This window comes from Panicum virgatum, chromosome 4N (genome assembly GCF_016808335.1).
Source record: "Panicum virgatum strain AP13 chromosome 4N, P.virgatum_v5, whole genome shotgun sequence".
Lineage (NCBI taxonomy): Eukaryota > Viridiplantae > Streptophyta > Magnoliopsida > Poales > Poaceae > Panicum > Panicum virgatum.
Window position 1 is genome coordinate 47,730,426 of NC_053148.1, and position 27,616 is coordinate 47,758,041.

Here is a 27,616-nt window from a genome sequence, read left to right on the forward strand (position 1 = left end):
GTCGGTGGCTGTCGTAGTGTGAAGGCAGGGAGTAATGCGAGATACTGATGAGGGATGACATGGACCTTCCGTGGACCGGGTCTATACGCCGGCGATTTTTCCTGCTGTATTATTGTACATATACGGTCGTCTTCGAGTTGCATACGTACGTGTATTTTGAGTCACGTATGCCTCTGACTGGACTAATTCACAGTGCATTCGTGTGCAGCACAGGAAGTGATGGGAGCTGACTGATGGCTGATGCTGATACTAACGAGTCAAGGGTGAGTTCAAATTTTTCCTGATGAATCAAGAGCGAACAATTCGAATTTTGAAATGGTTTTGATTCCGGATCGAGTGATTTTTGTCGGGCTTGTTCGTCGCCAGGGACGAGTGGATGTACGCACGAGGTGTCCGCCATGGATGAATGATCCAACGGACCGTGCCGTGCAAGTTGTGGTAGTATAAAACGTTGTAAAAACTACCACTAGCAAGTCATGAGCCATCACTATTTGGAAAAGAAGAAAAAAAGAATCAATTGTGCTTCGTAAATGCAGTATGTGAGAATAACGGCAGCAGCAAGAATTAGACCGGTCTTATGTACATGTGCCTTTTCCTTTTCTGCGACTCGTCTAGACGTCTAGAACATGTGTTTTGCATGACACTTACACCGGAAAAAAAAAGATATATCTCAGCTTTCATCGTTCTCCAAATAAACCTTGTATTGTTGCACTTCTGCAGACCATGTTTAGTCTCGAACATAGATGGATCCATCAGGATCATCGGCTCATCGCAGAAAAAATTCCATGGACCTGCAAAATCACAAGGATTGTTTAGCGATCCCCAAGCAGCTCCTAGAACTCTATGCACATACATTATCCTTTGAAAGGAAAAAAAAGAGAAAATGATAAAAAAATCTATGCACCTCTCATGGCGACCTGACTTGCCCATCTGACCTCCCTGTCCCACGTTATCTCCCATATTTTCTTTTGTCACCATCCATGGATCCACAGCCCATAGATGCATAGGTCATCTTCACAGAGTCATACGCCGTAGGGCCAAGGCAAACACCGACGCTTCCTTCCTTCCTCTCGTTCTCGCAGACGTACACATCACCCAACGCTCCAAAAGTAAACGGGGCGTAGCCGCAGCCCGGCCAGGCCCCTCTCCCCGGCGCCATTATCCTGAGCTCCGACCTCCATCCACTTGCTCCGCAATCAGCCACAGGCTGCGCACACATTGACCAGGACGTTAATGATTGCCTTTTAAAAATTATTAGGTCGATTAATTATGTGGGGGATGAGGCCGGAAGATATGTGTATCAAGATAACTAGATAAGTGCGAAGTGCTCTTCGATGCACCTGCCACTTCCTCCAGAAGTGCCCCGAGCAAACGCGAATCTTCAGTGCCTGATCGGCTGTTGGCTGTTGCTTTCGCCTTTTCCCTGTTCTGCGAAATCGTTCCGGAAAAGGGTTCACAACTGTCAGGAGAACATTGCGATGGGCCCATGTAAAGAAAACGAGCAGTTTCTTTTTGCAAGAAAGAAAGATCTGAATTTAAACTGTCCTAGGTCATAATTTCCATGGTCAAGTGATTTGTTCTCAAGGTTTTCATGGCGCAGAAACTTTCATGTGACATTAGGTTGGTGAAAACCACGGTCTGGTTTCTTATCAATTAAGAGTCCTATCATTGATTCAGAAGATATGCATGAATATATGCAAATATAGATTATATCAGCATGGTGCAATATTCAATACCAACCTGGGCTCCAAAAAGATATTCAGTGGCAACTTCCAAAGTTTGATGACGACCTAGAGAAGGATAACCAACTAAGGCTTTGTACAGGATAGTTGGACTTTTGCACGTAGAGTTGTAGCTACCGAAGCAAAACGTCAAACATGTGAAGTGGGCAAGAAAAGTATTTCCTTTTTTTTTTCCACTCTGGACTCTAGTGAAAAAAAAATATATGCTGGTGGCAAACGTGTAAGAAACTGATTTGGATGTGTCTGCAACATATACCTTTGCCATTTTTCCTCCAGGGAAGAAGACGAGGAAAGATCAACAACACAAAAAGAACAAACAGCTTCTTCCTCCACCATGCTGCCGTAGAAAGAACATCTGGTTCTTTAGCTAGTCAGAGCCCAAATCGAGCGCCTCTGCATCAGGGAGTTTCATGAGAGAATCATGCAGCCACTGAATTTGCCATGCAGCAGCAGTAGCAACTCAAAACTACCGGTGCCTTTCTTTGGCCTCGTCTTCGTTCTCCTACTCTCCTCAACCTCTCTCGTCAGCTCCTGCACGGAGCAAGAAAGGAGCTCCCTCATTGACTTCCGAGATGGGCTCTCGCTGGAGGGCAATGGCGGCCTCAACATGTCATGGATCAACAGCACAGACTGCTGCCACTGGGAAGGAATCATTTGCAGCACTGGTGGTGTGGTCACGGATGTCTTGCTTGGTTCTAAAGGCCTCAAAGGCAGAATCCCACCATCCCTCAGCAATCTCACCGGGCTGCTGCGCCTCAATTTGTCCCGCAATTCACTAGGAGGAAGTCTACCGGCAGAATTGCTGTTCTCCAACAGTATCATTGTCCTGGATGTCAGCTTCAACTACCTATCTGGTTCTCTGCAAGAGCAGCGGCAATCCTCAAATCCTGGTCTTCCTCTCCAGGTATTGAATATCTCAAGCAACTTCTTTAAAGGGCAGTTCCCATCCACAACACTGGAAGTGATGAAAAATCTGGTTGCTCTTAATGCAAGCAATAACAGTTTTACTGGATTGATGCCATCTTCTGTTTGCAACTACGCCCCATCAATTGCCATGCTTGACCTTTGTTTAAATGAATTCAGTGGCACAATTTCCCCAGAGTTTGCCAATTGCTCCATGTTAAAAGTACTCAAGGCTGGCCAAAACAACCTTACAGGGGTTCTACCTCATGAACTTTTCAATGCAACCTCATTGGAGCAGCTCTCTTTTCCAAGCAATGACTTACGAGGGATTCTTGATGCTTCCAACCTAGTCAGGCTCAACAATCTGATCATCCTTGATCTTGGATCAAATGGGCTCAGTGGTAATATACCAGATTCTATTGGGCAGTTGAGTAGATTGGAAGAGCTCCACTTAGACAACAACCTGATGTCTGGAGAGCTACCATCGGCACTAGGTAACTGCACAGGTCTCAGGTACATCACCATCAGAAATAACAGTTTTATGGGAGATCTTAGCAGAGTTAACTTTTCCCGGTTGGATCTGAGAACTGCAGATTTTTCAATGAACAACTTCACTGGTACAGTTCCTGAAAGCATCTATGCATGTAGCAATCTAATTGCATTACGGCTGGCTTTCAACAAATTTCATGGCCAGTTCTCACCAAGCATTGCCAATCTCAGGTCCTTGTCCTTCCTTTCAATTACAAATAACTCATTTACAAATATCACAGATGCACTTGAGAAGCTAAAGAGCTGCAGGACCCTCACCTCCCTGCTTATTGGAACCAACTTCAACGGTGAAACCATACCGCAAGATGAAGCAATTGATGGTTTTGGGAATCTTCAGGCCCTGACTATAGATGCTTGCCCATTGGTTGGGAAAATCCCTCTTTGGCTATCGAAGCTCACAAAGCTGGAGATGTTAGATTTATCAAACAATCAACTGACTGGACTTATACCACCCTGGATTAATAAACTGCAACTCCTCTTCTATCTAGACATATCAAACAACAGCCTTGCAGGGGATATCCCAATTGCATTGATGAATATGCCAATGATACAACATCAGAAGAACGCTGTCCAGTTGGACCCCAAGTTCCTAGAGTTACCAGTATATTGGACACCGACACGTCAATACCGGATGCTCAATGCTTTTCCCATTTCATTGAATATAGGCCACAACAGATTCACAGGTTCCATTCCCCCAGAGATTGGTCAGTTAAAAATGCTCGATGTCCTAAACTTCAGCTCCAACAACTTATCTGGAGAGATACCATGGCAAATCAGCAACCTCACAAGCCTGCAAGTGCTAGACCTGTCAAACAACCAGCTCACAGGTGAAATCCCACAAACATTGAGTGAACTGCACTTCCTTTCGGTATTCAATGTGTCTAACAATGAACTAGAAGGGCCTGTTCCAACTGGATGGCAGTTTGATACATTTGCAAATTCTAGCTACAGTGGGAACTCCAAGCTATGTGGCCGTATGCTCAGCATCCAATGTGACTCAACAAGAACACATACAACCCCCATGAAAAGGCGGAACAGAAAAAAGACCATTTTTGCACTTGCTTTAGGTGTGTTCTTCGGCGGGCTTGCTATACTTTTGTTGCTGGCACGTCTTCTTATATCCATAAGAACCACAAAATCTGCCAACAGAAACAAGAGCAGTAATAATAGGGACATAGGAGCAACTTCATTCAACTCTGTTTCAGAGCACTTGTGCGATATGTTAAAGGGAAGCATTTTGGTGATGGTACCTCGAGGAAAGGAAGAATCAAATAATCTCACATTCAGTGATATCTTAAAGGCCACAAATAATTTTGATCAGCAGAACATTATTGGCTGTGGAGGTAATGGTCTAGTGTATAGGGCTGAACTACCCTGTGGATCCAAGCTTGCAATCAAGAAACTCAATGGTGAAATGTGTCTCATGGAAAGAGAATTCACAGCAGAGGTTGAAGCACTCTCCATGGCACAACATGAGAACCTTGTGCCACTATGGGGTTATTGCATCCAGGGAAGTTCGAGGCTCCTCATATATTCTTTCATGGAGAATGGGAGTCTTGATGACTGGCTTCACAACAAGGATGACGCCAACTCATTTCTCGATTGGCCAACAAGACTCAAGATTGCACAAGGAGCAGGCCGCGGCCTTTCATATATCCACAACACCTGCAAGCCTCACATTGTTCACCGCGATGTCAAGTCCAGCAACATCTTACTTGATAGAGAATTCAATGCTTATATTGCTGATTTTGGCCTCGCCAGATTGATTCTTCCTTATAACACACATGTCACGACAGAGCTGGTAGGCACACTGGGTTACATTCCTCCTGAGTATGGGCAGGCATGGGTGGCCACGCTGAGAGGTGATATATACAGTTTTGGAGTGGTCTTGCTTGAGCTGCTCACAGGGAAGAGGCCTGTCCAGGTCTTGACCAAGTCGAAGGAACTTGTCCAATGGGTACGGGAGATGCGGTGTCAGGGAAAGGATATTGAGGTCTTGGATCCTGGACTTAGAGGAAGAGGACATGATGAGCAAATGCTGAATGTGCTTGAAGTCGCTTGCAAGTGTATCAACCACAATCCTGGCCTGAGGCCAACCATCCAAGAGGTTGTGTCCTGCCTGGACAGTGTAAATGTGGACCTCCAGGTGCAGATGTAGTTAAAGGACAACAGACTCTAGGTGGTCATCTTGTACTTCACCTAATTAGTTGTAACTTCTGTAGAAGAATGGTTTTCTAACAAATTGTACTCGTACAGTAGTGTGTGCAGTGTGTACATCTCTGAAAAGAAAAGGCTCACGGTTATGAGGCCCTTTATACAATTTTACTTCTTTTTTTTAAAAAAAAAACATGTACTTCCAAGCTCAATTGCATGAACATGGAAAGTGCATGAAAAGAATACTGAGATCTAGTTTAATTCATCCACATTTGGTATTTTGGTTTTCTAACAAATTGTACAGTTGCGTGTGTACTTCTGTGAAATAAAAGGCTCGCAGTTATGAGATTTATGTATTCACATTTCTTTCTCTTCGGTGGATATTGTGCGTTTCCAAGCTTAATTGCATGGACATTGAAATTGAAAGTGCAACAAAAGCATATCGAGCTATTGCTTAACCCATCTACTATTTCTGGTTTGCTCAGCATATTTGTACAAATAGTTATATCAAAAAAGTGGCAGATATGTGGACTGCATAATTCAGGAACGGGGCTGGATTTTGTTGGTTGCCCTGGAGGAGATGATATGAACTAGTGTTGCTTAAAATGTAACTTCGAGGCATCATCACTATTGTTCAGTTTCAATTGCTTCTTTCCCATATGATGTTCAAGTGCCTTAACTCCCTTCCTACAGTCCTACCAGATTCAGAGCAACCATAGCAGTACAATGGGAGAAGTAAAACCACCCAGTTTATTAATTGATTCGAGCAAAACGAAAACAATGCACACTTCGACAGGCCATAGTATCCTAACAGTCCGACAATTTCGCATGCGGAATGCTAGCATCTACAGACCATACAATTCCGACGAGCAAGCACTGGAAAGGACAGCACCGACATCCAAACAAAACAAATGTCAGGGGCATCAAATGATATACTGACCAACGGGGACTGGTCGCGGTAGCTGGCTGCAGTTGGTTTCCCAGCAGCGCCCGCGCGAATCCATGGCGGAATGGCACCGGCCGCTAAGGGAAGCCAGGCGGTGGCTGCGGCCGCCGGCGGGGGGAGGGGATGGATAGAATGGAAAGAGCTTGGGCCTGGGCCTTCTGGTCGTTAGTGGGCCGTCTATGCAAATTGCCGTGCGTTTCATCTTGTTTCCCAGATGTGATGAGCCTATGGGCCCTGACTGATGGGATGGAGTAAGGACGAAAACATTTACTCCCTCCTTTCCAAAATTTAGGTCGTTTTGATTTTTTTATATTCATATATTTTGTTGTGTATCTAGACATTTGTTATATCTAGGTGTTTAGCAAACACTATGAATCTAGAAAAATCAAAACGACCTATATTTTGGAACGGAGGGAGTATGTACTAGGCCCAAAAGGGATTAATACACATGAGACATATTCCTTCCTTCTTTGACCGAGTATACAAACGAATGCGTTTCAAAAAAAAAAATTGCAGAATCGATCATTGCACGAGAACGTGATCGACGATGGGTGTCGCCGGGCCGTGATGTATGGAAGATAAATGTTGATGCAGCTTTCTCGGAGAAGGACCTTGGGGGTGCATGGGGCTTTGTGGTTCGTGATGACCATTCCAGAGCAGTCTTGGCAGGTGCTGGTCGGATTGCGGTGGTGAGTGATGCCCTCTGTGCTGAAGCCCATGCTTGTATTGAGGCGTTAATGGTAGCAGCGAATCAAGGCATGCAACATGTCATGGTGGAGACAGACTCCCAGATCCTGGTCAAGGCTCTACAAACGGATGAGTTCGATCGTGTTCAGGGGGGTGTGTTATTCAGAGAAGCGAAGTTCCTGATGGCCACCATGTTTAGTTCGGCATCAGTGGTACATGTTCATCGTTCTTGTAATTCAGTAGCTCATGAATTGGCTCGTGCTGGTCGTATTAGGGACTTGGATCACCCAGCTGTATGGGTGCATCCTCTCCCAGACTTTGTAAACGCTTTATTGGTTCGCGACTCCGCTGAACCTCTAGTACCTTAAATAAAGTGAGGAGCCTTATCTCCAAAAAAAAAGATTAAAAAAAAAGAGTACAAACGAATGGAACTGAAGAAACCTGCAAATGTACAGTTATTTCCATCCGAAGTTAGCATCCGGTGGATCATGGTGAGTAATGGTTACAGTACAAATTACTGAAATTAGGCGTTAACAGACTGCAGAAGTTACAAGCTTTTCTTGGATCCCTCCCTGGCTCTGCACCCTCGGTTTTTAAATTGCTTTGCTCCCCGCTCCAGCTTCCAATCCATGCTTCTGCTTCGAGTTGCAGCATCAGCAGCACGCCGGTGGACAGGGGGATCTGCGCGCGCAGGCAGAGCAGCATAGGCATCGTACGTGTCCGGCGATCCAATCCAACACCGCACAAAAACAATTCGGACACCTCATGATCATTTATTAGGTACGCCTAATCAAGCGGCCGCGTCGGGCTTGGACCATCCTATCCGTTTCGAGAAGAAAGGGTAGCTCCCTTTTCCAGCTCTGAACCATGGCTGGTTCATGAGCAAGTGCACTGAACATTCCCCTGAAGAACAGCTTCAGCAGACATAGTTAACAGCGGCAGACACAGTTCAGCGGCAGGAAGAATCACCATCAGTAACTGTTAGCGGTAAATCTGTCGGTGCCGTACACCATTAGGAACCCAGGTCACGTTCCCCGCACGCGGCTGGCCGTCCTCCAGGAAAAGTTCGCCGCCTCCGCCGCCGGTCGCCGGCGCGTGCAGCTCGTACACACACGTACCGCGTGTACTCGATGTACCGTGCTCAAAAGGGGAGCGGTGAAAAGGCAGCCGAAGCTAGCTGGTGCTCGCCGGCCGGGGAGGGGCACGTGGCGGCGGCACGCCGCCGTACCGTACCGATCGGGGCGCCAGGAAAGGAGCCTTCACGTTCCAGCCATGGCTGATCACCAGCTAGCTCTGGTGCCTGCCCACCCGGCCTGTATTTTATCAGGCCTGCACGCGCGGCGCCCTCCACGCGCGCCAACAGTTGTGTGGCGGTCGCTTGACTCGCTCGCGCAGCCATGGATGATGGATCAGGACCGAGCCTCTGGCGCGCTCTCATCATACAATCGCTGCTGATCTTTGCTTCCAGATGCAGATGCTCTCGTCGTCTTATTACCGCGTTACAGGCTTAAGAACACTGCAGGATGTAAATTTAGAAACTGCGAAGTACATGGTTGCAGAGTTCAGACTTTCAGACTGTCTCAAGTCTGAACTAGAATGCCCCGAAATTCAGAGCATCTGCCGAACAAAGTGCGTCACCACGCAGCCTGATTAAAAAAATTACCGACCATCAAAAGGTAACTGCCCTCGAGAGTGCCTGCCATATTCTTCCTTCCTAGGATCCATTCCTTTCCTGCCACTGACTGATGAGACGCCGATCCCAACGCGAATGCACGACGACACTGGCAGAAGTGGCAGGCTGTCACTGAACCTGCAGGGTTCGTCTCCAGTCAGTCAGCGTTAATCAGACAGGTTAGCTACTTATCTGCGCACTTTAAAATTTTAACTGCTATCAACTTGCATACGCTGATAAACCCGACAATTTGGGCGCTACAGTTAATCAACCTCCACCAGCCCTGCGGTTCCTTGACGTGGCCGGGCGATCATTCAGATCGTCTCTCTCCTTGTTTATTCAGACATTCAGAGGGCACGCCGGGGGCACGATGCTTTGCAATAGTCTATTGCTGTTCCAAAACCAAAAGTGCCTCGAGTGTAAAAAAAAAAAAGTGCCTCAAGTGTGAAGACTACTGCTGCCACCGACTGTGACAAGACTTCAGGGTAGTTTCACCAGCAAGTTCAAACTGTCCCTGCTTCTTTAATGCTCGAAGTTCAGAAATCTGAATCGTGTCGGTGCAATGCCGACTTTCTGATTCTTGGGATTCAGTTTGAACTTCTGATCTGCAAAAGCATGTATGAACTGTTGTAGGAAAAAAACCAGCATGCAGTTAATTCTCTTGAGGCTTCCTGGTTTTGATGCAGCCATTGTTGAGTCTGATGAGATGAAAACTGAAAACTGGAACTTTCTAGGATTATCTGCATTACGGTTTAGTAATTAACAACAAGAAGAACAGATCAGGTGCTATGCTTCTACGGACTGACTGTTTAGGAGAAGAAACTTCCACCGGTAAAAGTGAGATGGAACAGCAGGAACCACGAACATCTTCTGCAGATCACGTGCCTACATCACGTGATCCAGCCACCTCCCCTGCAGAAAGGAACATGGCGAGCAGTTAAAAAACTGGCGCATTAGTCCAAGGGACCAACTAACCCCAGTCTTAGACCGAATTAAGCCTAAGGTTTTAGGAGTGCAGTCAAAGATGGAGCACATGCCGCCTAGTGGGAAGATGCCGGAAACAATCAGCACATGAATTCTGTGATGGAACCGTCAAAATTAAAACTCTAAATTAAGCGTAATGGCCGTCATTTGAACTTATCGGGCGCATTAGCTTAATGGTTTAATTTGATGGTCCTTTCTCAACCCACGGCCCGATCGAAACTACACCAGAAGTCCCACGCGAAGGCGGGCGCAGATGGTACAAGCACGACAAAATACTTGAAAATATACAAGGATGACAGCCGATAACGAGAGTTTTACTAATTGAGTTCAAAACACAACCTCACGAAATTTACATAAATTACATAATTTACAAACTTTACATAGCGTAGCCAAGCTCAAATGGAAGAGAAAATATACAACTACATTACTTCACTGGTTCAGTTCTAACACCACCGGTCAGACCGGTACGTCTCACCGGTCAGACCGGTGCTACCTGGCCCTACCAACCACCGGTCAGACCGGTCGAAACAAAACTGAGGGCTGCACACCCTTCCCTCAAGTGTGCAACCCGCCAAATCCCTAATCTAAGGGTCTCTATCCACCACTTCCCACCCCTCCGCATCTCTACGCATGAATTTGACGCAGCAGGGCAGAAATCAACGTCCGGTGTCCTGTAATAAAAATTGGTAGCAACAAACCCTGAGCAACTAGTACTCAGCAAGACTTACCCGACCAGTTGGTATAACTTAGCCCACATACCTAGACATGCGAGTCTTTTGGCTGGTGGTTAATTTTGCAGAACAAGCACTAGAAGTAAGTCCTTATTTTTCCAAGTTTTAGCTCCCAATTATATCAATAAATTGACTAACTATCTAGGATTTGCAAGGCTACAACAATCAAGGTGAGCAAACATTTATTAAATAATATCAGCCCTCATTGCATCTCATCTCATTCTTATTCCAATTCCTTTCTACGATGTGACCAAGAGATCAAGGCTCTCATGACCGCGAGACACGGCGAATCGATCCGATTTAACATTGTAAGGTGGACCTAACCAACACGGCACGCAAAAGACCCGTCAGACCCCACGCACCAACCTTTCCCATCTCCGCCTCGAACTACAGGAACCAGCCCAACAACATATAGTCAGTCGAGCCCTACGTGAGACCACCAAAAGTAAACATATGCGACCCCTTTCTCCGCGGCCACTCGACTCGCCCTAGGAGTTGGGTACGGGTTCCTGTACTTTCGAAGCAAAGCAGTACTCGGCTTACCGGTTTCGACTACCTCCTACTCCCGGCATGCGGTTAGTACAATTCAATCCCCGATCAGCACAGCCGACAACGGAACGGTCCTTAATCAACACAGATGGGGCTACACCTTCCCCCATCCGGTCTCCCATCCCTTTCCTTCCATTTTGAATGTAATAATTCATATACTGTAATATAAAGACATCCTATATCTCGCGAGTGACAGAATTATCACTCGACTTCTATCGAGCTCTATTAAGCATAGCAGTGCTAACGACCTATTCATACTAGTATGAGGCTCAGGAAAACCTAGGGATCATGCAACTAAGGTTTCAAACAATTCCTAAACCTAATGCACAATTATTAGAGACATATATAGGTGTCATAATTTGAAATAGTAGGATGTGCACCGGGGCTTGCCTTGAGTCTGCTGCTCAACACTAGGGTGAGTCGGCCTTGGGCCGACTCCTCGCAAACCTCATGCTACGGGGCTTGCCCCCTGGGGCTCCTGTGGCTCCGCAACCACTTCGTATACCACCTCCTCTGCCGCGGCTGCTACACGTATGCATATGATATGAGTTAATGTAAATACGATTTTATAATTACAATTAACCATCGACTGAGTACAACTACTAAAGATATACCCCAATTGCTCTTGTCCACCCAAAAATATCCAAAAACCCGGAGTATCCGGACACCTGCTCGGAGTATCCGGACTCCCAAGTCCGGAGTTTCCGGACCTAAACCCGAAATGTCTAAACCATCACAAACCCGGAGTATCCGAACCAGTGGCTGGACTGTCCGGACCCCTACCGGTCAGACCGGTCCCTCCGGCCGGTCAGACCGGTCCTGCCCAGATCAAAACCTAGAATTCTTGGCGCGGCAAAAATCGCCCACAAATTCTAAAACCCTTATAGGTACTAGTTCATGGATACATTTGGACGTTTTTGACAAGAGGAAATCTCCTAAAACCTCCTAGGAAAAGAGATCGGCCAACACAAGCGTCCTACCTTGAGTGAGCTCCTTTGTGCACAAGAACTTGAATCCCGGCCACCCCAGGGAGGAAATCGTGGGAAGGGTGATCCACCACGCCGATTTGATCCTTCCTTGGACTTGGAATCAAGTGGAAAGGGTGGATTGGTGGATTTGGGCTTAGAGAGAGGGAGAGCTCGGGGTGGGAGCGTGAGGGAGCTGAGGGAGGTGGGTGAACTGATGAGTAAGAGAGAATGAGTGATTTAAATGTTGTGGGCCCAACCAGTTGAACCCAGTTCAACCGGTCAGACCGGTTGCCCCCGACCAGTCAGACCGGTCCGGCTGAGCTGAGACCAAAAACTTTGGTTTTGTGAAGTTTGGTCGTATGAGTTTGTAACTAATGGCTGTGCTTAATCCTAATTATCAGTGATTAACACCTGAGGTGTTACAAATTCCCACAGGATGCTCTGGGTGGTGGTCATTGATATCTTGGTCACTGTATGTAGCGGGTTCGGGTCACCGTGTAGCATCCGACTCCGTTAGATGTTTTTTTAATCTTTTCGAAAATTTTCAGGTTTGAAGAAAGGAAAAAACAAAATCAGTGTGCATGCTGCATCCTGAAGAATTGTTTATTTGTACAGAATGTTTTTTTTTTTTGCCATTGTCATCGGTTGGGGCTCAGGAGTTTCATTATAAGCTTCTATTTGGAGAAACATTTTCTCATTGCACTAACACTATTTGTCTACTTGAATTTGAATTTTGAAATCATGCGGCTTGCGGGGGCGCAGCTAATGAGCGCGCGCTAGGAGTCGTATCGGCGCTCCATCTCAGACAGCTAGTCGTATCGGCGCTCCATCTCAGACAGCTAACGACTTTCCTTTTTAGGTAAATTTCTTTCTTCATAATTTTCTACTTTTGGAAAATTAGTTCTAATATATGTGTGTACAACTTTTTTCAGACAAATATCAGGTGATCTTTTTTCAACATAACTGCTAAATGATATATTTTCAGCATAACTTTTATGATACTTATAGTTTTTTAATTTTTACATATAATTTTTCAAACTAACTTTTTATAGGATAACTTTTTTAAACGGCATGTACAAATTTCACGCATAACTTTTTCAGCCTTCTTACTAAATGGTAACTTTGAACATAACTCTCACGCACAACTTTGGAGCATAAGTTCGTCGAAAGCTTGTAAAAATACAACTTATCGAGATAAGTTTTTAAATTTTTTTTTGCAGAGGATAATTTTTCAGCACAACTTCTATGAAAATTTTTCCTACAATCTTTGTCAAGAAAATTTCTCAAGAGAAAATATAGTAGAAACATCTTATCATCAGCAACGTACGGTAGTGTTTACAAAAAAAACAAGATAGCTGCGACCATTACGAAACACAGAGAGGAAAAAATAGAAAGTGAAAAGAAAAAGCAAATAAACCTTAGCTTGTCACGTGGGTGGGTATGGATAGGCGGAGTGGCGGACAGCTGCATCGCGCGCGCGCGATGGTTGTTTTGGATTTGCCGGCTTGCGGTCCGAATCTGCCACCCGGTCCGAGATCCGACCCGGTTACCAAATAGCGCCGCTTGCTACATGCTTGCTAGTGGTATGATAGTGATTATAGTATCCGGCACTGAAATAAAACCCGCCCAAAGCCCATGTTAACTCCCACCACCTCTCCTTGATCCTTGCTCTAATCCACACACCACCCACTACCTCCCCTGAGCTCGCACACTGTCCCAGGAGGAACAAACCACCAGGCACCAGGGGCCTGCACCTGCAGCCTCTCTGCACTTCTTCAGTCTGCAGATGATGGGTTCTTCCAGTTCCAGCAGGGTTTGTCCGGTAGCGCTGCCACTGCTGGTGGTGGCGCTCCTCCTACTCAGCTCGTGTCCAGCTGCGTGGTGCACGGAGCTGACGAGCGCTGCCAATGCGGGTGACAGCGGCCGACCGGCGGCTCGGCGGCTGCTGGTGTCGCGGCCGTCGACGAGCCGGCAGAAGGCCGAGCAGGCGCAGCAGCAAATGCGGGTCTACGGCCGGAGGACGCCATTCAAACAGGCCGCGGCGAGCTTCGGCCGGAGGATACCCAGAACCGGCTGGAACCCCATCCAGAACAGATGAGGTATACACACACTCACACACTCTGATGCTAGCTCATCATTCTTTTTCCCGATGGTGTAATGGACAAAATTGTCGTGTGATCCAAACTAAAATGCTCTGTAATTAAAACAAGTGGTAATTAGCAGCGTCCTCCCTCGATCATTCTTACACATGATCCGTAGTGCTCGTTCATGGGAATAGTAGTAGAGCAGGACCAAGCTCTGCAGCCTTCAACCTCCACTGATTTCTGCAGCATGGTGTCCATGTTTCAGGGATTTGGCGGCGGTGAGGTCCTTCCTGAACGAAGCCATGGACAAACCTGACCATCGGATGGTTTGGAAGCGCGCGCGATCGAGGAGCAAGGAAATCGCACACCGTCCGATCGAGCTTAGGATCGTCGCGTCTACTTGTACTAGCTGCTACTTAGCTTTTGCAATTTTGTAGTGTCAGTAGTTCAATAGTTTTTTTTCTTCTTCTATTTTTTGGTTTATATATATAGTTACTGTTAGTGTAAGTTAATTAGACAGTCAGACGGGCAGTAGCTAGCAGGTTATGTCAGCGTAGCTAAGCTCTTTTCCACTCTCTCTCTCTCTCTCTCTCTCTCTCTCTCTCTCTCTCTCTCTCTCTCTCTCTCTCTCTCTCTCTCTCTTTCAGATGTTCTTTTATTTGTTGGTTTAGCAGGCTGCAGGCAGCTGTAATATTATAAATTTTTGGTACATGGAAGAAACTAGCTTGTTTTTCTGGTTCCGAGTCTTGTGAATTTTATCCCGAGCGCCGTCATGCATGTGCCCGCCGAATGTTCTGGGAGCCCAGGCCAACTCAGAAACGCTGATTGGTTGAGTACTTTGTTTTTTTTTTCTTCTTTTTTGAAAATTACTGGTTGAGTACTTGAGTAGGCAACGGGTACTGCAAATCGTTTCGCAAAAAAAAATAAAGATAATGCAAATCGAACCTGCTGTGCTGGTCAGGTTCGAAAAAAAAGATAATGCAAATCAAAGATGATATACTAATATCTGAAAAAAAAGAGAGTACAAAAACTGTGGGGTACAAAACAACTCTGACCGACTCAAAAGATTCGACAGCTCTCGCAAGATCGCATCCTGCGCTGCACTTCATAAACTGATGCAGAATTCGTCGTTTCAATTTTTTTTTCAAGTAGGAGTCTGTCAAATTCAGCTCCGGCCATCAGGGACCTTTTACATCTTCGGATGACTCGCCGCCGATGGTGTCCACGTTCTCGAGCCCGCTGACCACATCCTGGATCGCCGGCCGGCTGAACGGCGCGGCGTCGACGCACAGGCAGGCGAGGTCGAGCACGTAGAGCATCTGCGCCTCGTCGCCGCCGCCGCCGCCGCCTCTCAGCCGGCGGTCCAGCACCTCGGCGTGCCTCCCCAGCGCCCGCATCCGCGACACCCACCCGACCAGCTCCCAGCTCTGCCGCTGCGCCGGCAGCACCTCCACGGGGCGCCTCCCCGTGAGCAGCTCCAGCAGCACGACGCCGAAGCTGTACACGTCCCCGCGCCGCGTCGCCACCCACGCCTGCCCGTACTCCGGCGGGATGTACCCCGGCGTGCCCACCAGCTCCGTCGTGACGTGGGTGCGGTCGGGGAGGATGAGCCTGGCGAGCCCGAAGTCCGCCACGAGGGCCTCGCGGGACGCGTCCAGCAGGATGTTGCTGGACTTGATGTCCCGGTGCACGATCCGCGGCGTGCAGTGCTCGTGGATGTGGAGCACGCCGCGGCTGGCACCGCGCGCGATCCGGAGCCGGTCGCGCCACCGCAGCGCGTCGGCGCCGCCGGGCCGGTCGTGGAGCCAGTCGTGGAGGCTGCCGTTCGCCATGTACGGGTACAGCAGCAGGCGCAGCCCGCCGCGGATGCAGAAGCCCTGGAGCGGGACCAGGTTCCTGTGCCGCGCCGCCGCGGAGGACAGCGCCTCCACCTCCGCGCGGAACTCGCGCTCCACCAGGCACATGTCGCCGTTGAGCTTCTTCACGGCGAGCCTCGTGCCGTCCTCCAGCTCGGCGAGGTACACGAGCCCGAAGCCGCCGGACCCGATGATGCTCGCCGGGCTGAAGTTGTTGGTCGCCTTGAGGATGTCCAGGAACGTGACGCTCCTCGCCGCGTCGCCGCCGGCCTCCGACGACATGAACAGGATCGTGTCCTTGAAGTCGTCGCCGTTGAGCTCCGCCGTGGAGGAGTCGAACAGCGACGCGTCCGCGATCTTCCCGCCGTCGCTGACTGATCCCTTCGACCTGACCCTCCTGACGGCGATCACCACGCATCCGAGCAGGACGACGAGCGACACCACTCCGAAGCAAACTCCGAGAACGATGGCCACGAGAACCCTTCTGCCGACGAGCTTGGATGACGACTCGCCGTCGCCGGAGGCAAGGGGTACGGCGCATGGGACGGCGATCGCCGGGCCGCAGAGCTTGGGGTTGTCCCTGAAGCTCCACGGCGGGAACGCGTCGAACTGCCCGCCCGTCGGGATTGGCCCCTCGAGGTCGTTGAACGAGACGATGAACACGGCCAGGAAATTGAGCTGGTTGAGCGCCTGCGGGATAGGCCCCGTCAAATTGTTCCGGCGCAGGACCAGAACCTGCAGCTTGGCGAGGTTGCAGAGCTCCGGCGGGATCCCGCCGGAGAGGTTGTTGCTGCTGACATCGAGCACCTGCAGCGTCACCAGCTGCCCGATCTCGCGCGGTATCGTGCCGGTGAGGTAGTTGTTGCTGAAGTTGAGCGTCGGGGCGACGCCGGACATCTGGTAGTACCCGCGGCCCTGCCTGCTCGCCGCGCCGTTGTCCGGCGTCAGGGTGAAGGTCAGTGGCATGTGGCCTGGTCTGAAATCTGCCATGGCCTGCTCCGACGTCAGCAGCGGCAGCTCCGTCAGCGACGGGGGGATCTCGCCGGACAGCTGGTTGCCGGAGAGGTCCACGTAGTAGAGCTTCTTCATGCTGCCGATCCAGCTCGGGATCGGGCCGGTGAGGCGGTTCTCGGCCAGATTCAAGATGCTGAGGTCCTGCAGCTTCGACAGCCACGACGGTATCTGCCCCGTCAGCTCGCAGTTCTTCATCACCAGCAGCCGGACATTCTTGACATGGTCGCCGACCCAGCCGGCGTCCGGCAGGGCCTCGCCGTAGAAGTTGTACGACACGAGCAGCGCGGTGAGGTTCCGGCATCTCCGGAGGTTCCAGAACATGCCGCTGATGTTGGCGAACGAGTTTATTGTCAGCGACAGGAACTGGAGCTGGTGCAGGTCGCCGATCTCCGGCGCCACCTGCCCTGCCATCTGGTTGTTCCCCACGCGGAGCGCCTTCAACGACGCGCAGGAGTAGATGCTCGGCGGCATGGTGCCGGTGAAGTTGTTGGAGGCCACGTCGAAGACGGTGAGGTTGCCGAGGCCGGAGAAGTCAACGGCGTCGAGGTCCCCGACAAAGCTGTTCGACCGGAGGTCGAGGCACCGGAGGCCGGTCCAGTTGCTGAGCGCCGGCAGGAGCGCTCCGGTCAGGTTGTTGTGCCCGAGCCGGAGCTCCTCCAGCTTCGGCAGCTGGCTGATGGACTCCGGCAACTCTCCGGTGAACGCATTGTCGCCGAGATCGAGGGAGACGAGATTGCTCAGCTTGGCAATGCGCTCGGGATCGAGCGTCCCTTGAATCTTGTTCGACGGAACCAGCAGCCGCTGCAGCGGCTTCACGTCGAAGATGTCGTCGGGGAGTTCGCCGGTGAGGTTGTTGCGGCCGACGTTGAGAACTCGCAGCTGCGAGCAGTTGGCGAACCCCGGAGGGATGCCTCCGCCGAACTCGTTGACGGAGAGGTCAAGAACGGCAAGCGCCGGGCAGCTCACGCAGAAGGATGGGATCGAACCTTCCAGGCTGTTGTTGCTAGCGTTGAGCGAGACGAGGCTCGGCGTGTGCTCCCAGATCACGGACGGGAACCGCCCCGCCAAGAAGTTGCTCGACACGTCGAGCACCTGCAGCGGGAGCGCACGGCCGCCCACGCCCACGGGCGGCGACAAGTCCGGCAACGAGCCGGAGAGGCGGTTGTTGCTGACGTCGACGACGGCGGCACTGGGCAGCGATAGCAAGGCCGACGGGAACGCGCCGTCGAGGCCGTTGCCGGAGAGGTTGAGGTGCGTGAGGGCGGTGAGGTTGGCGACCGCCGGCGAGATCGTCCCGCCGAGCCCGCGGCGCGGCAGCCACACGCGCGTGACCGCGCCATCGTCGCCGCAGTTCACGCCTTCCCAGGCGCAGCAGTCCGGCGACCCTTGCCACGAGGCGGCGATGCCGTCGCCGGGCCGCGGCGAGAGATCAGCGAGGAAGGACAGCAGAGCCTCCCTCTCCTCCGCCGTGCACGCGCCGGCGCGGTCGCAAAGAGACAGCAGCGAGACGCCGGCGCGGTCGCAAAGAGACAGCAGCGAGATTACTAGTAGCACCCCCGAGACGATGACCTGGTGATTCAGTTGCATCGGCCGCTGCCAGACCGCCATGAAATCGCTGAGTCCCAGGTGCTACGCATGGTGGTGACCAATGGTGTTACAGAACCCTCAAGTCTCAACTCTCAAGCGTAGTCGATGGGCAGCTCTCTTCGCTTAGTTTTGAAAAAAAAAATTATTTATCGAACTGTCAATTGTTAGCTGATGCCCTCTTCTAGAAAAGAAAAAAAAAGAAAAAAATGGTCATTAACATGCAGGTCAACTGCAGGCAGCTGAGCTGATGCTAGTGCGCTGCAAGTCATCTCGTAGGGGCAGGGTTGACTTTTGGGACTGCCCCCTCCCGGCTGAACCGTGATTAGGTGTTGAAAGGGCGGATTATTATTCTATAAGAGCAATATTAATAATACAAGCAAGTCTATCTTTTAGCTCACTTATAGTTAGCTCTTCACCATTAATATATGGTGTACTTATCTCTCTTACAAAGTTTTTTTTAGCTCTTGTGTTGAAGATGGCTGTAAGCCTATTTGCCTTTCTCTTAACCCTCTTCTATTCTTTCCCTCTCCTCTCTCTTCTACCTCAGCATTCAATATAGTTCAATCTACTTACTTACTTCATATTATTATACTTGCTCTAACCGTCGAAGTACCATGATGCAATTATCTAAAGCTGATGAGCTAAATGGTTAGTTGGTCAGGGAGAATATTTATAAGTGCATGTTAGAGTGGTAATGCTTTGGGTTCATGTACGTGTCGTGATGATGGCAACCGCAGGATGGCCTATTGCAAGGATAATGTTTTTATTTTTCCGTCCGGGTCAATGCCGAATGGGCGTGCAGTTTTCTATAATCTGGTGGATGAATTTCGTAACTGAAAATGTTAGAAACTAAAAGAGTTGAGTGCCTGTTTAGTTCCCATAATTTTTTCTGCGCTGCAGTAATATCAAACATTTGACCACTAATTATGAGTATTAAATGTGAATAACCGATAAAACTCATTCTATAATCCTCGGGTGAAATCGCGAGACAAATCTAATGAACCCAATTATGCAATGATTAGACAATGTCGTGCTACAGTAAACAATATCTAATGCTGGATTAATTAGGCTTAATAGATTCGTTTCGCGATTTCCCGTCCATCCATGTAATTAGTTTTATAATTAGTCCATATCTAATACTCCTAATTAGTGTTGTAAAGTTGCCAAAAAAATTTGTCCAAATTGTTTTCGGCAACTAAACGCCCCCTGAGTTTTTAATTATTTTTGTGTCATGGATTCAGTGCTACAATTGTGAGGCTACAAACTACTAGGGAGTGGATGAACTTTTTTTCAAGAGAAATATTGTACATATATGAACAATTAAATGCACATTGGGTTCATGTCTATTTGGGACAAGGATTAGTGGTTTGCAAGATTGGATATGATAAAGGAACTCAGGAGTGTCCTTTTCTTCACAAGAAATAACAAAATGCACCTTGGGGTGTTTTCTATTTGGGATGGTGACTAGGCATTGATGTGCAACCGGCTATTATAAAGAAGGGTTGGTCAAAGGAGAGGTGGTAGATGATTAGTGGTTTATGGAAGAAAGAGTAGGCAAACCGAGCCCACAACATTTGCAGTACGAGGTACTCGCTCTTATTATGGGAAATCAAAATTTTCTGTTTATAAATTCGTCATAAATTTTGCTAAGGGTGTGTTTAGTTGGTGAAAAAGTTTGAATTTTGGTACTGCAGCACATTTCGTTGTTACTTGACAAATAATATTCAATTATGGACTAATTAGACTTAAAAAATCGAGCTCGTGCTAATCAATTAGGCTATATAATTAGTTATTTTTTAATTATATTTAATGTTTCATGTATGTATTCGAAAATTCGATCACAGGGACTGTGTAATTTTTTTTGGGAAAACAGGGTCTGAGTGTCGATGGCATACTGAAATCTGAATCCGTTCCGGTTTCTGAACTTATCCAGAGACACAGGGTCTGGCTCGTCGCTCCGCCATACCGTTCGATCAACCCACCACATCGGATCCAAAACAAGCGGCCAGATTTTTGTTGGTCCCACTCTATGACATCTACTCAACCGCCGGTTCTGTCCAAACCAGATTCGCCGCCGGGCCGGTTCCGCTCCACCGCCGGCCGCCGGCCGGGCCGCAACTCGCGAGCGGACCGCGCGGGGATGGAGACGCACGGTATGCGTACCGGCTCGGCTCGGCGGCACGCAGTGCCGAAGAGTCGCGGAATGGGGGGAAGCGGCGGTTCCCCACTAGGCCACGGGGTACAGTCGATGGCGGCGGCTGGGCGTTCGCTGCTCCGGCTGCTGACACTGGCAGCGTGCGCAACGTCAAACGCTTCGAGCCTGCGTGGTAAAACTTCGAATTTTTTAAATCCCAGAGTGCATTCTGAATCCCCTTGCTGTTGTATGATTTTCTCTTTTTTTTTGAATTTTTGGTGGATTCAACAAAACACTTTAGGCGTTTATCTGCTTAAGAATCACCAAATCTGAATAGATACATGTAAATTGCTACTTTCTCCTTTCCAAATTAAAAGAATATCTAGGTATGTACTAGAAATTCCAGATTTACTGCAGTAGCAGTGCAGCATTTTTTTTGAACGAACCGCACAAGATAGTGCGAGATTCTATTGATATAGCAGAAGAATACAATACTACAGTCCTGGAAGACCATAGGCAGGAAAAAAAAGAAGAAGACTCACCCGGTTGGATTGGGACGTCAACACGGGGAACTCCGCAAATCAACTCTCCCGGGGAACTCCACACCTCAACTCTGACCCGATTGAATTGGGACATCAACACGGGTAAAACATTCAAAACTGCAGAGCCACGACAGTTGAGCAATGCCGCGGCTACCAACCTTCACCTGCCCAGGAAGTCGCCGTCGAAACACGATCTCACGTCGAAAAAAGTCGAGAAAAACAGACTGCATCACACCGAGAAGGCCACCACCATACAGGACCTATCGCCGTAATGCCGCTGCCCCACCATACACCATCCGATAGAGTGAAAACCATTAAATCCAGACCTCTCGCGGCTGCCTCGCCGTCACCACCGCGAAAACACAACGCGCGGGGGCCTTGCCTCATCCGCCGTTGGACCTTCTCCTCACTCTCGTCGCCACGCAGAAGACACCGCACGCGGGGGTCTCGCCACATCCGTCACAGTACTCTGTGTCACGGATTCGTTTTTTAAATCGCCATCAGAATGATGAATGGTGTTGCCCCGTATTTCAAGATCCCCATCAAACAGCAGGACCGCACCCACCAAACGAACGCATCACGTTGTGCCACCCACGCAACAGCCTCCGCCGCCATACTAGCATGCCAAGTTGTCACTTGCGCCATCTATCGACGATGTACCACACCGGAGTTGCCGACCAAAGCTGAGCAACCCGCGCGCAGTCCGCTGCAAGCCAAGCCATCCCACGATGATGGTGCCACAAGCGCTGCCTTCCGACGCAGTCCCACGCCGCACTAACAATTGCCAAGCAATGTCAACCGCCGCAGTCCGCTGCAAGTAGCAAGATCCAACATCCTTGTGACCACCCCCGGCTGCCAGTATGATTTTGGTCGCCGCCGCAAGAGCTAGGCAACCCCCTTCGAGCTCTCCACCTGCACCAAGCCGCCCCGCCAAGCCACCAGCAAGCCAACCACCGTCTGGCCGAGATGGGTCACCACCAACGACGCCTCCAAGAAGGTAAGGACGCCAATGGCACCGCCGTCGCTCGTCCAACAAGTGGACAGGGTTTTCACCCAGAGAAACCCGCGCAGGAGGGATGAGCTCCAAGATGACGCCCCAACAGGGAGAACGACGCCCTCGAGCGTCGTCGTCATCGCCACCAGTAAGAAGCCGGTGAGACTTTCGCCTGGAAAATCACGTCCCTAGCTGCACGCCCACAGCCGGCAAACCATGGAAGTCTTCCTGGGGCCGGTGGCGCCACCAAGCCAACACGCGCCACGGCCAACTTACGCCACCTTGTGCCGCACCGCCCTCAGTCGCACTGCCGCACACCGCAGCCACACGAACAGCCACTGCGCATCGCAGCCTTCCCGGGCCTCGTCGCGCCTCACCCGCCACAGCCCACGGCCGGCCTCCACCTGCGGCGGCCGCGCGCAGCCTGCTCGCCGCCCCTGCCACCGCCAGCTGCACCCGTACCTCGGCAGCGCCACCGGCCCGCCGCTGCCTCACACGACGCGCCGCTCGCCTCGTTCACCGCCCACCGGGACACCCCCGGCCTTGCCCGCAGTCCGCAGCCGCCACCCGCCCGCCGAGACGCCCAGATCCAGCAGCCTCGGAGGCCTCCACCTGCCGCCACCGCTGCCAGCCCCTTCCGCACCGAGCTCCACCGAAACCGCCCCGCCGTCCCCAGCTGCCGCGGCACTCCGCCGCCGGCCAAGAACTGCGCCCCCCGCGCGCAGCCATCGGATCCGGCCGGCACCATGCCGGATCCGTGGCCCTTGAGCTCCGTCGCCGTGGGAGACAACCCACGCCGGTGAGCACCCTCCGGTGGCTGCGGCGGCCGCGCCCGCCCAAATCCACCAAAGGAAGGGGAAGGAGCCCCACCGCCACCCTCATTGCGAGCCGCACGGGCTTCCGGCGGCCCGCTCGGGCGGCGGCGTGGCGAGATGCTGCGGCGGCGGAGGGGCGGCGGTGGGGGATTCGGGGGTCCGCCCGAGTCGCCTACGCGGGGCGACGCGGGGGAGGGCACCTACTGTCAGCATTTGTCCAGAGAATTATTTTACCTTTGTGCATGGGTTGATTTGAGAACCTCAGTTTACTTTATACACATACTACTTGATACTTCCGGTCACTTATTCACTTTATCAAATTTGGAAGCAATACACATGCCACGACAAAGTTTAAGAACTGGTAGTTCTAGAAAAGGTTTAATAAATGTACACGGGACTATCCGATTTAGTGAATGAAATTAAAAAGGCTAATAAAATCTCAATGCTCAAAGCATCATACAGTCAGTAAAGCTAGCGCCTCCGAAGGAGAACTATGTTCTCAGTGTGATCGTCATATACCAATTTTGCTATCAGGAAGCATGCAAGCAATGCAAGAGCGGCAAGTCCTCCAAAAACAAATCCAAAGATGACTGCAAGATGTGATCTGTGTTCTCGTGAAGTTGAGGTTGTATGTGTTACTGTTGAGTCACATCGGACGCTGACCATAGGGCCACATAGCTTGGAGTTCCCACTGTAGCTTGAATTTGCAAATGTATCAAACTGCCATCCAGTTGGAACAGGCCCTTCTAGTTCATTGTTAGACACATTGAATATCGAAAGGAAGTGCAGTTCACTCAATGTCTGTGGGATTTCACCTGTGAGCTGGTTGTTTGACAGGACTAGCACTTGCAGGCTTGTGAGGTTGCTGATTTGCCACGGTATTTCTCCAGATAAGTTGTTGGAGCTGAAGTTTAGGACATCGAGCATTTTCAACTGACCAATCTCTGGGGGAATGGAACCTGTGAATCTATTGTGGCCTATATTCAATAAAATGGGAAAAGCATTGAGCATTCGGTATTGACGTGTTGGTGTCCAATATACTGGTAACTCTAGGAACTTAGGGTCCAACAGGACAGCGTTCTTCTGATATTGTATCGGTGCCATATTCATCATTGCAATTGGGATATCCCCTGCAAGGCTGTTGTTTGATATGTCTAGATAGAAGAGGAGCGACAGTTTATTAATCCAGGATGGTATCGGTCCAGTCAGTTGATTGTTTGATAAATCTAACATCTCCAGCTTTGTGAGCTTTGATAGCCAAAGAGGGATTTTTCCGACCAATGGGCAAGCATCTATAGTCAGGACCTGAAGATTCCCAAAACCATCAATTGCTTCATCTTGCGGTATGGTTTCACCGTTGAAGTTGGTTCCAATAAGCAGGGAGGTGAGGTTACTGCAGCTCTTGAGCTTCTGAAGTGCATCGGTGATATTTGTAAATGAGTTATTTGGAATTGAAAGGAAGGACAGGGACCTGAGATTGGCAATGCTTGGTGAGAACTGGCCATGAAATTTGTTGAAAGCCAACCGTAATGCAATTAGATTGCTACATGCATAGATGCTTTCAGGAACTGTACCAGTGAAGTTGTTCATTGAAAAATCTGCAGTTCTCAGATCCAACCGCGAAAAGTTAACTCTGCTAAGATCCCCCTTAAAACTGTTATTTCTGATGGTGATGTACCTGAGACCTGTGCAGTTACCTAGTGCCGATGGTAGCTCTCCAGACATCAGGTTGTTGTCTAAGTGGAGCTCTTCCAATCTACTCAGCTGCCCTATAGAATCTGGTATATTACCACGGAGCCCATTTGATCCAAGATCAAGGATGATAAGATTGTTGAGCCTGACTAGGTTGGAAGCATCAAGAATCCCTCGTAAGTCATTGTTTGGAAAAGAGAGCTGCTCCAATGAGGTTGCATTGAAAAGTTCATGAGGTAGAACCCCTGTATGGTTGTTGTGGCCAGCCTTGAGTACTTTTAACATGGAGCAATTGGCAAACTCTGGGGAAAGAGTGCCACTGAATTCATTTAAACAAAGGTCAAGCATGGCAATTGATGGGGCGTAGTTGCAAACAGAAGAAGGCATCAATCCAGTAAAACTGTTCATCTCAAAAAATCCAGTAAAACTGTTCATCTCAAAAAATCCAGTAAAACTGTTGTTGCTCGCATTAAGAGCAACCAAAATTCTCATTACTTCCAGTGTTGTGGATGGGAACTGCCCTTTAAAGAAGTTGCTTGAGATATTCAATACCTGGAGAGGAAGACCAGGATTTGAGGATTGCCGCCGCTCTTGCAGAGGACCGGATAGGTAAGCTGACATCCAGGACAATGATACTGTTGGAGAACAGCAATTCTGCTGGTAGACTTCCTTCGAGTGAATTGCGGGACAAATTGAGGCGCAGCAGCCCGGTGAGATTGCTGAGGGATGGTGGGATACTGCCTCTGAGGTCTTTAGAACCAAGCAAGACATCCGTGACCACACCATCAGTGCTGCATAAGATTCTGAAAGTGATCGGGTGTTCTAGTTTAAGAGAGAGAGGGGGTGAACTAGGCACTAATAAAAACTTTGACCTATGGCTCCAACTAGTTTGCACAAAACTTAAACTAAAACAAACTATCTAAATGTGCAACTAGGTTGTTCTAGTGTGAAACCCCTATCCCAAAAGAGTTATGCACCCTATAGCCTTTCCTAACAAGAAACTACTCTATGAAAGTAAAGGCACAAAGATTGCAAGTAATAAATGCGGAATCTTAAAGAGCGGGATAGGAGATAGCAAACTCTTGACGCGGGTGTTTATCCCGTGGTTCGGTTAGTCACAAAGGCACACCTACATCTACGTTGTTGTAGCACTCACTAAGAGTATTACTACTCGGCCACCAAGTCTCTTCCGTGAACACAATCACGGTCACCTTGGCCCCGGGTTCCACTAAGGAGCTTCTCCATAAAGGATGGGGGTCTCTACGTCCCCCGCACAAAGATGTCGTCGCCGCTCCACACCAAGTCGGAGGGTCGATGACGTTGCCGGCGAGCTTCACGCTCCAAGGTGCCGGCGCACCAAGCTCTTGTTTTGATTCACTAGAGAACCACAGCACAAAGACTCAAGGCCTTGCAATCACACTCACTAAGAGCTAACATTTACACAACACTCTCAAAGTGTGCTAAGAGCTAAGGATATGATCTTGATGCTTTTGTATGGCTTGGAGATGTTCTTGGGTGTGTGTGGGATGTCCAGCAACTCCAGCAATCTTCAAATGGCCGGGGTGAGGCGTATATATAGGCCACCAAGTCTTGTAGCCGTTGCTCCAACGGTCAGCTGAAAACCTGCGTACCATCGGATGAACCGATGCCTCTGGCAGGGGTAGCATCGGTTCATCCGGTCACTCATAACCCGGAGTAGCCGTTGAACTCCTGACAGCTAACACAGTGATCATCGATTGAACCGATGCTTTGTTCCGATGCATCACCGGTTCATCCGGTGCTTAAGGATCTTCTCCTGACAGCTAACGTCATTACACCGATGGTATGCACCGATGCTTCACCGGTTCAACCGGTGCTGAAAAATCTTCTCCTGGGCTCTTGACGTCGTCTCTGGAACATAGGACGCCCAATGCACCGATGCCCCTTTTTAACCCGTCGGTTCATCCGGTGCCCATAAGCTGACTTGGCTTTGATTCCCTTCTGCCATGGCGTCGGTTCTTCCGACAACCATCGGATGCACCGATGCTTCATGCGTCGATTCTTCCGGTGCTTCCGACCGAAGAGCTTTCAGGGCGCTGCCCTGAGACCCGCGAGGGGCGGCTCCCCCTCGACCCCCGTCCGCTAACCAGGTAGCAGAACCCCCGTAGGGGCGTCCCTTCGGGGCTTGCTACGCCTATCTTTTCTTTCTCTTTGTCATCACTTGAACTTAAACCGTCTGAGAATGGTCATCTTAACAATCATATTAGTCCAAGTGTTGTGTTGTCATTCGATCACCAAAATTACTCGAAATGGCACAAATAGTGCCAAGTTCCTTACATATTCCTTCCCATTGGCAGCAGTCCGTGCTTTTGATCCATGACACGTTGAGGCCACCATTGCCCTCCGGCGAGAGCGCATCCTGGAAGTCAATGAGGGAGCTCCTCTCTTGCTCGGTACAGGAGGTGGAGAGAGAGGCAAAGGAGGGCAGGAGGACAAACGCCAGACTACAAAAAGGCATGGCCAGTTTGATGTTGTTGTGCTCGGAAAATTGAGTGGCTGCTTGATTCTCTCATGAAACTCACATCTGCTTGTTTGCTCAGTTTGGGCCCTGATTGGCTACAGAATCAGCGGTACTTTCTGCAATTGCATGGAGGAAGAAGATAATTGCTACTTCTGTGTTGTTGATCTTTTCTGTACTTTATTTATGCTGACCGACTAGTAGCTGCAAAAATCTATCACCACTTGTCGACTTCCATAGCGTGGCCCAATTGGATTCATCCCGTGGTCATCTCTATCTCTGGGAACAGGAGAAAAGTCGCCGAACCATCCCAATTAATTTAAGGTTTCACCTGATGATTATCAGCATCATGCCCTTTGTTTCTACCGAGTACTAACCACAGACTACTCAGTGTCTTTCATGATTTAATTTACAAACAAATTTCAATCTTGAGGACGACAATGGTACTGTAAAAGACCAATTTCACTGGTGGACTGCCATGGAGAGAAATGTGGGAGAAGCTGAGGTTCATCAACC

The 27,616-nt window shown here is 49.5% G+C and overlaps 3 protein-coding genes, 1 long non-coding RNA gene and 1 pseudogene across 7 annotated transcripts; 2 read left to right on the top strand and 3 right to left on the bottom strand.

The window, feature by feature from the left end:
- Nucleotides 1–505: 505 nt before the first annotated feature.
- On the bottom strand, nucleotides 506–6,442 carry LOC120668584. Of its 3 annotated transcripts, XM_039948330.1 has the most exons (5): nucleotides 1,999–2,134; nucleotides 1,741–1,790; nucleotides 1,341–1,428; nucleotides 905–1,207; nucleotides 507–791 (listed from the first exon to the last, which is right to left on the bottom strand). In XM_039948330.1, the coding sequence occupies exons 1-4, from the start codon at nucleotides 2,005–2,007 to the stop codon at nucleotides 950–952; spliced, it is 405 nt and encodes a 134-aa protein (XP_039804264.1). In that variant the 5' UTR covers nucleotides 2,008–2,134; the 3' UTR covers nucleotides 507–791; nucleotides 905–949. The 3 variants fall into 3 exon arrangements, 2 of the variants coding, with proteins under 2 accessions (XP_039804264.1, XP_039804263.1); XR_005672483.1 differs by lacking the exons at nucleotides 1,741–1,790; nucleotides 1,999–2,134 and adding an exon at nucleotides 6,289–6,442 and having other exon boundaries at nucleotides 506–791; XM_039948329.1 differs by lacking the exon at nucleotides 1,741–1,790 and having other exon boundaries at nucleotides 1,999–2,135.
- Nucleotides 2,015–5,704, top strand: LOC120668583 (tyrosine-sulfated glycopeptide receptor 1-like). Its single transcript, XM_039948328.1, has one exon. The coding sequence runs from the start codon at nucleotides 2,164–2,166 to the stop codon at nucleotides 5,350–5,352; it is 3,189 nt and encodes a 1,062-aa protein (XP_039804262.1). The 5' UTR covers nucleotides 2,015–2,163; the 3' UTR covers nucleotides 5,353–5,704.
- An 8,503-nt stretch (nucleotides 6,443–14,945) lies between the features above and the next one.
- LOC120669482 (tyrosine-sulfated glycopeptide receptor 1-like) lies at nucleotides 14,946–18,447 on the bottom strand. The gene has a single exon (XM_039949223.1). It carries the CDS (start codon nucleotides 18,445–18,447, stop codon nucleotides 15,148–15,150), a length of 3,300 nt encoding a protein of 1,099 aa, XP_039805157.1. The 3' UTR covers nucleotides 14,946–15,147.
- A 1,997-nt stretch (nucleotides 18,448–20,444) lies between these two features.
- On the top strand, nucleotides 20,445–27,256 carry LOC120668589. 2 transcript variants are annotated; one of them, XR_005672486.1, is made up of 2 exons: nucleotides 20,445–20,753; nucleotides 26,940–27,256. It is a non-coding gene; the product is annotated as an uncharacterized LOC120668589 (long non-coding RNA). The 2 variants fall into 2 exon arrangements; XR_005672485.1 differs by lacking the exon at nucleotides 26,940–27,256 and adding an exon at nucleotides 23,446–23,704.
- On the bottom strand, nucleotides 23,198–27,137 carry LOC120668588 (annotated as a pseudogene).
- Nucleotides 27,257–27,616: the final 360 nt, after the last annotated feature.

Coding starts and splice junctions, on each gene's coding strand:
- LOC120668583 (XM_039948328.1), top strand. CDS start 2,164: ATGCAGCCACTGAATTTGCCATGCAGCAGCAGTAGCAACTCAAAACTA.
- LOC120669482 (XM_039949223.1), bottom strand. CDS start 18,447: ATGGCGGTCTGGCAGCGGCCGATGCAACTGAATCACCAGGTCATCGTC.
- LOC120668584 (XM_039948329.1), bottom strand. CDS start 2,078: ATGGTGGAGGAAGAAGCTGTTTGTTCTTTTTGTGTTGTTGATCTTTCC. Junction 1,429..1,998: donor CTGGAGGAAAAATGGCAAAG/GTATATGTTGCA, acceptor ACGATTTCGCAG/AACAGGGAAAAGGCGAAAGC. Junction 1,208..1,340: donor ACTTCTGGAGGAAGTGGCAG/GTGCATCGAAGA, acceptor ATGTGTGCGCAG/CCTGTGGCTGATTGCGGAGC.